The sequence below is a fragment of the Semicossyphus pulcher genome, unplaced genomic scaffold (assembly GCF_022749685.1).
Source record: "Semicossyphus pulcher isolate SPU_LCO1_2020_fin unplaced genomic scaffold, fSemPul1.0.p SCAF_3, whole genome shotgun sequence".
NCBI lineage: Eukaryota > Metazoa > Chordata > Actinopteri > Labriformes > Labridae > Semicossyphus > Semicossyphus pulcher.
In genome coordinates, this window is record NW_027211704.1 from 4,018,360 (window position 1) to 4,027,325 (window position 8,966).

Consider the following 8,966-nt stretch of genomic DNA (forward strand, 5'->3'; position numbering starts at 1 on the left):
TGGATATCAAACAAAATAGGAATACTAGCATCAGCTTTTAAACTTAGCTTTTTCTACCCATTTAACAAGGAGCATTCATTTTAGCCAAGGCTTTCTCTGTCAATGATATAGGAGACTGTTAGTCTCTGTCATGTAGATTATCCTCTATTATCTTAGAGACTGACAGTTCAGAAATAGTTTAGATGTTTGTTCAAAAAAATCACCTAATTGATTCATAAACTTATTGTTGTGGGTGTACTCTTCGAAGCCTATCATGTGTATTAGTTTATTTAAAAAAAAAAATATATATATATATATACACACATTTTATTAACTCTCATGTTCTGTAAGCCTATGCAACAATCTATTTTCACAAAATTCTTAAGAAACAATGTTGCCTACTGTAACTTGAAGTGTAAGTGCAAGTATCTCAAATTTGTAGTTTCAGTAGCTTACTTGAGTGTACTTAAAAGCATGTGCCAAGCGTTTGACTAAAAGAACATCACTTCCCAGAATGAATCGCGGCTGAGGATCAAACCGGAAACGACTATCAAGTTAGCAACAATTAAACGGCTTGTCGTTGAATGTTCATTTACACCGAATATGAATCATAGTTTATTAAAAAACGAGTTTTTGCAATAACTTATTTTTTCACAGTTTTCACAGTAACTTATTTTCCCGTTAGAAATGTATTCTAACGATGTACTCAATGAGTTATGTCACTGAAAAAGCGGACGCAGCTCAAGTTCCTGTTTTACATTGAAGACGAGAATACAACCGGGGGTCGTGACAAATATTTTCATTCCAGCTAACTTTACACCGGTAGGAATAGTACGTAGCAATGTAATGTGGCGAAACAGCCTTAAGTTAGTGTGAAGCTGTTTGAGATGCTGACCAACCTTACTATGTAAACTCTGGTTAATAATTTACTGATTAATCAATATTAGCTAGGTTAGCTAGAAGGAAGGGTCTGGATCTAAAGCCGTTAACGACAGTGTAACGGCACGTTAACAGTCCTTAAGCGAAGCTGACGTTTACAGGCTCTTGAGGTGAGTTAAATTAACTAATAAATAAACCATTCAGGTAATATGTCATCAGAAACCGGAGCAAGCTTCATCGTTGCTGAGACTAGCTTAATGGCTAACTGCAGTTGCTTAGCAGTTGTTAACGTTAACTAACGGTTACCCTGCACTGATTAACGTTCGAATGTTGACGTTATAGTTAGCCTCATGATAAAAACAACTGTCCTATTTAATCTGAATCACCTCTAATAACCACCCAGAATGCTATCAATTGTAGATGTTCTCGCGTTTACTTTAGCTGAAACTTTTATTCACCTTGTCCTCTGTATTTCTGCCTGACCACCATCAAACAACCGGCATTTTGTGTCACATGAAATTTAATCTGGAGTAATATGGCTTTGCACAATCCAGGACACATATAATCTATTTCACCACCTATTTTAGAGTGTTAATGAGTTTAATCTCCATTTTTGGGTTTAATTCCAGTGTGTGCCACTAAACTGATACCTAGCTACCACTAATGCCCTTATGCTCCTCTGTGAACGATGCAGCATCCCTCAATATTGTGGATAAATACACAGAGATGCATTGAACAACTTTAGGTTTTGCAAGTATATTTTATGTATGTCTTTACTCTGTATTTACACTAAATGAATAGCCAGTTATTTTGACCTCTGACACCTAAGCCCCCTTGATTCTTTTCCCTGCATTGCTGCTTCCCTTTTTGTCTCCAGATAGAGCAGAGCTCTGTCAGCACTCTGTTTGGGGCTGGTGTATTGTTGCACTCCCAGGAGAAAGGAGCGAACGCTGTCGGCTCTTTACTTTGTCTCTATTTTGAAAAATCAACATTTTCCCACAGCAGAACACAGTGAAGCCTTCCAGGGTATGCTTAGCTGTAACACAGATTTTAAGTAAACAAAGTCGCTTTTTCTGACCTGGTTATACATTTACAAATGCTGTTCCATTATTTTAGTATACAGAAATGTTTGTTTTATATTATATTAATATCTAATAGAAGTATTTCAGATGAACAAATCCCCCTTGTTTACAGCTTTGCAGATACAAGTGGTGAAAAATTAGCTGAATCCTTAAAAGAGTTCAAGGCCCACAACTGGAACTCAGACTGCTGTGTGCTTGGTTGGCACTTTTGGAGCTTAGCATGCAGTTTTTAATTTTCCATTTTGTGTTGTTTTTTTTGCTGAGTTTTCCTGCTGAGACTCGTGACTGCGCCCTTTTTTAGTTTATTACATATTTATGTAATACATTTAATTAATTTGGTGCATTTGCTCAATCCAGTTGTCTAACTTCTCGTTGCTGAACTACTCCTGTACTTATGGGTATGCTGAAAGTTTTTGTGCACCCACATATGTTTATATGGGATAGGAAATCAAAAATCAAGCTCACATTACAATTATATGTTCATTTTTCACAATAGGAGCTGTCCCATTCATCTCCCCTGATTTGACACTCCATCATCACATCTACTGACCCACTGATCTGCCAGCATGGCTAACACAAACTCTGTCAGTGTGCGGGTCTTCTCTCTGAACTGCTGGTCAGTGGCTGTACTTTGTAGTGATTCCTAATTCATTGATTTTTTTTTTGTCTTTTTATACACACATGCAAATACTCATTGTCCATGTGCTCTATGTTTCCTTTTAAGGGGGATCCGCTACATTAGCAAACACTGTCATCAGCGCTATGCCATGATAGGAGACATGTTGTGCAAGGGAGAGCATGATATTGTCTTACTGCAAGAGGTTGGTGAAAGCTATCTGACACAGTGGCAGAGTCACTAATCTGATTTTTTCATCTCATGCAATACTTCCTGTTAACTTGTGTCAACAATAATAATTGTGCAAAGATGTCCTGGTACTCAAGTGACATTTTTCCCCAGGTGTGGAGTGAGAAAGATTATCTGTCCTTGAAGAAGAAGCTTGCCTGTAGCCATCCTCACTCCCATTACTTTAAAAGGTAATGTTTTTGCTCTCCAAGTTCACTGTGCACTATTTTCTACACCTCTTCCCTTTTAAAGTCTTTCAAACTGTGATTGTAAATTGTAAAAGTTGTCATGTCTTCAAAGACGCCTGAAGTGCCTTACTGTCAGAAAAATGTACTTTGTGGCACTGATCAATCTGCAGAATTTAGCTGAAGCTTAGGCCTTACCTGTAAGGATTAACTTCTGCAGCTAATTCTTTCTTGACCTCCATACCGAGGCACAAGATTAAGATTAATCAAGACCAAACCTTTCTAATCCCAGCAGCTCACAAAAATGTCAACTCTAGTCTATTAATTCTCACATCTACTGCAGATAACACCTACTTATGATAACATAATGCAGATCTACTTGAAACCCAGGGATGTGAGTTATTTCATTTAACAATAATCAGGCACTGCTGAAGCTGTTGTTGAGTGTGGCTCATATAACTTCTTGCTATTTCCTCTCATCCTGCAGTGGAGTCATCGGCAGCGGACTGGCCATTTTCTCCAAACACAGAATCCATGATACATTTGTTTATCGATACTCCCTGAATGGTTATCCATATATGGTAAGCTTGCAGAGTCTGAGACATGGAAAGTACTGTGACCTGTAGCTACAAGACTGTTGAAAAATAAGGTATTCTAACAACGCAGTTCATGTAGCAAACAAAGTGCATCACAAAAGACATAAAAACAAGTGAAATAAAATATAAATAATCATGATTATATTAAACAGTAACTAAGATAAAATTCAAAGAATGAAGGCAATAAAAACAAGGAGTAAAAGTTTAATCAAATGTGTTTTTAATAGTTTCAGACACAGGTAAAGAGCTAGCTTGCCTGATTTCCAGACCATCTCTGACTTCACTTGGTGTTATATGGAGCTAACAAGTTAACTATTATAGAATATATTGAAATCTACTAGACAACCAGTTTTATATTCCTGTTTATTGTAAAAACCTCTTTTTGTTTCTTTCCCTCACAACTCTTTGTACTTCTCTATATCTAGGCTCACCATGGAGACTGGTTTGGGGGTAAAGCTGTCGGGATGGCCGTCTTAAACATTGGCAGTCTGACTGCCAAAGTCTATGCTACTCATGTAAGCCTTTTCCTACCGTCACCTCTCAGCACTGCCTTTGTATTATACACAGTTATTGATTAGCGTGCTGTTGTCCCTGTGTATTGATTTCAGCTGCATGCGGAGTACTGCAGAGACAAGGATTCTTACCTACCTCACAGAGTGGTTCAGGCCTGGGAGCTGCAGCAGTTCATTCGGTACACATTGCGTCTTTGCAATATGTAGTATGAGCCACGATTTGTTTACTCTGGTACAGATTTGCATGTTTTTAGTGACGGGGGACCTCACCTGTTTTGAAGTTACTGAAATATTAAAGCCACAGTGCACTTTCTGACTGTAGTCCTAACCAGTAATTACTTTGGAATTTAGTTTCAAAGAGTTTTATTAGTATTAATGAAGCTTTTTATGCCTGTTAGCCACACCTCTGCTGGAGCAGATGTGGTGATCGTAGGTGGTGACCTCAACATGCACCCTCAGGACGTCGGCAACAGACTGCTAAGGACTTACACCGGACTCCGAGACGCTTATTTAGAGACTGCAAAGTTTGATGTAGGTTTGATAAGAGTATCACACGATATTCACATTATTTTGTTTGTTAAAATACAGTAATTAAACGAAAAGTCAGTTTTCTGCTGCACAGTATATTCATCCATTAACACCCTAAAATTTCTTGCATTCATAACTACAATACACTTGGTCAGAAAGTAGTTATTGTGGCCTTGCATTTTAATTTGTTTTGTATTTATAAATGTTACACATATTTTTTTTGCTGCAGGGTTGTGAGGATGGTTTGACTCTCATAGCTGACAACCCTTTTATCAGTAAAAAGGAGCTCCGTCCCTTTGAGAAGGGAATTCGAATCGACTACATTTTGTTCAAGGTGGGTGAGAGCTTGTGTTGTCACGTGGTGTATTTTCATCCCTTCATGGTTTACTGCAAGATGTTGAAGTGATGAATTAGTAACGTGTTTTGTCTCCTTTATTTTAAATTCTCAGGGTTCTTCCAAAACAGACATTTCTTGTGATTTCATGTCCACCACCAAAGGCTCCGTCCCCGACCATCCATTCCCGTACTCCGACCATGAGGCTCTGACGGCTGAACTCAGGCTGAAGACGCACACTCCAACTGAAACAGGAAGTAACAGCCAATCAAAGAATCAGGACTCTGCTGCAGGTAGTTTTACGAGACAAGTTTATATGTTAACAGATGTAGATGTACTGTCCTGAAATTGTGTTCAGACTTGACATCACTGGGATAACCTTGTCAGTGTGAGCCTTCAACTTAAAGCTTTGCTTTGTCCAATTCAGACTGGATTTATTTCTCGGGGGTAGTTGGGGTGATTTTAACATTATCTGCACTTTTAAGTGACTTTTAATCCTGTCCAGAGAGTGCATATGGGGAATTTTTGACTCTCACTCTAGTTAGTTAGAGTTATAGCCATTTATACTTGCTAATTGTGACTGGTTTGCCTGCAGTTTCAATCACGTGTGGGACGTCCGTACTGTGTTTTAAAGTGGATCCTTCTAGTTTGTTTGACAGCTCAGTTCAGCTCAGCTTTGCTTTTTGCTTTTCTGACAGATGGGAAACATGTTAACAACAATAAATAGACTTTTTGGGGAAATTGATGCCACGAGGGAAATAAGTCATCAGGAGAGCAAGAACCCGTAAAAGTGCAACCAATGGTCATCTGCAATTTAAGCACTAGTCTTTCTTTGTATATGTTTTTTTATCTCTTTTCCTGCAGAATGTCCATGTCTATTCTCGGCCACATCCTGTATACAATCATGGATGAAATGCTGTCTTGAAAGATGGGTTGAATGAAGGAGGATTAGAGCCTCTTAAGAGCAGCTAGCATGGCTGTAGAATCCCTTGGGCACCCGCTTTTGCCGCTTTTGTCAAACTCTCGCAAGATTCCTGACTTCCTCTTTGTCTCTTCTCTCTGTCGTGTCTTCAGAGAAGTTGGCTGAGTTGATCGACATTGTGACTGAGGCCCGCACTGAAGTCAAGGTGGGTTTGCACTGCGCTGAGAGGATGCGCTACACAGCAGCACGCACCGGAGTGATGGGGTTGGCTCTGCTGATTCTGGAGCTGGCCATCGCTGCCGTGCCCTGGCTGGCTCTGGGAGCAGAACAACCTTTCCCTCGCACCTCCTTCTACCTGCTGGCTGCACTGTGCTTCGCCATCCTGCTCACCACCTCTCTGCTGTACATCTTCTACACCATGGAGCTGAAATCTCTGCAGGGGGCTGAGGACCAGATGAGGCTGGCTGTAGGAAGTCTGCAGGAGAAGCTCAGGGGCTTTCCTCTGGCTCAGCCCCACAACCCGCAGAGGAGGCCCCCAGAGGGCCGGGAGCCCAAAGCCTTTGACCCGGAGGAATAATGCAGAAGCCAAGTGGGTCAAAGTGGGACTGAAAGTAGCCTTTGAAATGAGCTTTAAGATGGATGTTTGAAGGCGTCATTTACCCTCTGAATGTGTTTTATGCTCTTGAGATTAAGATTTGTGCTGCAGAATGAAGGCGGTATTGAAGGACATTTCTGAAAGTAGTGCAGGACACATGCTTTGACATTTTTATACTTTTTATATACTCGTCTTTAACCTATTTTTAACCCCTAGATTCTCCTCTATGCACCTCAACAAACATGCTTCCTATTACATGTTAAGATACTAATATACTACTGCTACTCTTTAGGGCCAGAAATGTAATGATCTGTGTTTTTTAAGCCTCAGGTCCGCCTTTCATTCCTCCTCCTACTAGTTTCAGCGGGACCACTTGTTTCTGTTTAAGTCCATAATTCCCTTTTTGTGTTTTGGAGAGTCCACAAACAAAACCTAATGGATCCAGATTGTTCCGTTATTTCCTTTCAGACAGTAGCCTCGTGTTCTCCCCTGCAGGTAAGATAACTCTAATGGTTGTAGTTTTACATTTTAGCCAGTAACACTATTTTACTACAGGACATATCACTGAGAGCTTCCAGTAGTGCTTATAAGCACCAGTTTAGACTTTTCAGTGTAGTCAAAGGGACAAACTCACTCTGCATGTCTCTGTTATCACGTCCACTGTCTTGCACTTGAAAGTATCTTTAGGTTAGAGACAATCTACACTCCCCTTTCCCAAAGGTTTAGCAGTGGGAATGTATGTAAGTCTTATACACTATTTAACTTTTGACCTTATCTTTTAGCGTGTTTTACCAGACATCATGTACTGTAGGGAAAATATAATTGCTTACTACGTCTTTAGTGTGCGGTGCACTCACTTGACTAACCAGATAAACCACTTCCTTTCATGTGTGCTTGGAAAATTGCTTAATGTTCCGTATTGCTGTAAAACAGTGCTGTGACTCATCTGAGTCTGACAATGACTGATTGTTTTAAAATTAAATTCTTAACTTTAATTTATAATGTTCACTTCAATTTAAAATTATGATGGGCATTATTATGAAAGCAATAATAAAGCATTTATTCTCATGTTTTTGTGATGACCAGTGTTTTACTCATACGCAGTAGGTCTACAGATCCACCACTAGAGGGCGATAGAGGCACATACGACAGGTATAAAGAAAAGCATCAGTTGTTCCAAGTGAAACGCCACATTGGTTCTCAAGGAGCCATTACAAGACAAAAGTGACAGCATGTTTGAAGAGACGCCAAGTTCATCAGATCCTACATGCCAGCACTGGCACACTGACACCCTCAAGGCAATAGCACCCATGGGTGTGGTGCATTTCTTTATTTTCATTTTGTCCCCATGCTAGTTTCATCAATACACGACAATCACACAAGGAATTGACAGATAACCATCACATACAATTAATAACTCACAAAAATCTGTGGTTTTGTCATTAATTATAAAAACACACAGAGCTTAAGGCGTTTCAGATTGAACAACACAACCCTAAAGATAATCACTTTGGTTCATTGGAAAGGCAATGTGGTTTAACAGAGCAGGATCTGTGTGACGGTGTTCGTCTGACAGGGCCAGATAAATACTTTGGGTGTGTGACTTTGTAACTAAGTAAGCTGCTTGTATTTTTTTACTTCAGCATTTTCAACATAAAGATGTATTTCTTTGACTTGCTGGATAAATATGTAAAGTTACAACAGGTCTGTCCTACTGTATGGTACCACTCTGGTTAAACATGCTTCTTACTTGAGATAATTCTCTTCTCATAAACATGTCGTGTGTCTTGCAGTGTATCACAGAAGGCAGCAGCTGTTGCAGTTGTGGCAGGTGAGGAAGAATAATTAGCTTCATTTTTTACCGATCACTTAAATATGATCATAGTATGACAACAATCTTCATTTATACCCCTAAAGGCTACTCGAGTTAGTCTTTCCTTATCCGTCTTAATCCAGTCTATTGTGTGTTGATTGTGCAGCATGCTGTCTGATCAGCTGGAGGTGAATACCTCACTGTGACACAACATGGCTGTAGTAGCCATTAAATACCTTTTACATGACTTGAAAACATGATGAACTGACTCCTTTGTTGACACGTTGTTTGTCTTAGTAGTGAGGGAGTGAGGTACTTAGATTGTTTGCTTAAGTTCAAGTACAAACACAAGACGGGGGCAGCTGTGCCTCAGAGGTGGGTCATCCACTTATATCCCCTGCTTGATCCCCGGCTTCTCAAGTCAGCATGTCGATGTTTCATTAGCAAGAAATGAAACCCCAAATTTATCCTGAAGTCATGTTGTTGTGTGCATGTGTGTGAATCTAATAAGATTAGATCACGATGGGCTAGTTGCCACCTTGCACGGCAGCATCTGCCAGCGGCGTGTAAATGTGTGTATAAAAGGGTGAATGTGACATGTAGCGTAAAGTGCTTTGAGTGATGGGAAGATTCAGAGCCCCAATATAAGGCAGTCCGTTTACTATTACCATTTAAAATCTAAGAGTAAAGTTGCAGA

At 39.8% G+C, this 8,966-nt stretch overlaps 1 protein-coding gene across 1 annotated transcript; it reads left to right on the forward strand.

The window, feature by feature from the left end:
- Window positions 1–818: 818 nt before the first annotated feature.
- On the forward strand, window positions 819–7,505 carry smpd2b (sphingomyelin phosphodiesterase 2b). Its single transcript, XM_069678474.1, has 11 exons — window positions 819–1,028; window positions 2,437–2,556; window positions 2,665–2,761; window positions 2,899–2,975; window positions 3,457–3,550; window positions 3,991–4,080; window positions 4,174–4,256; window positions 4,476–4,608; window positions 4,835–4,939; window positions 5,055–5,232; window positions 6,014–7,505. Exons 2-11 carry the CDS (start codon window positions 2,507–2,509, stop codon window positions 6,436–6,438), a joined length of 1,332 nt encoding a protein of 443 aa, XP_069534575.1. The 5' UTR covers window positions 819–1,028; window positions 2,437–2,506; the 3' UTR covers window positions 6,439–7,505.
- The last annotated feature ends 1,461 nt before the right edge of the window (window positions 7,506–8,966 follow it).

Coding starts and splice junctions, on each gene's coding strand:
- smpd2b (XM_069678474.1), top strand. CDS start 2,507: ATGGCTAACACAAACTCTGTCAGTGTGCGGGTCTTCTCTCTGAACTGC. Junction 3,551..3,990: donor TGAATGGTTATCCATATATG/GTAAGCTTGCAG, acceptor CTCTATATCTAG/GCTCACCATGGAGACTGGTT. Junction 4,940..5,054: donor TCGACTACATTTTGTTCAAG/GTGGGTGAGAGC, acceptor TTAAATTCTCAG/GGTTCTTCCAAAACAGACAT.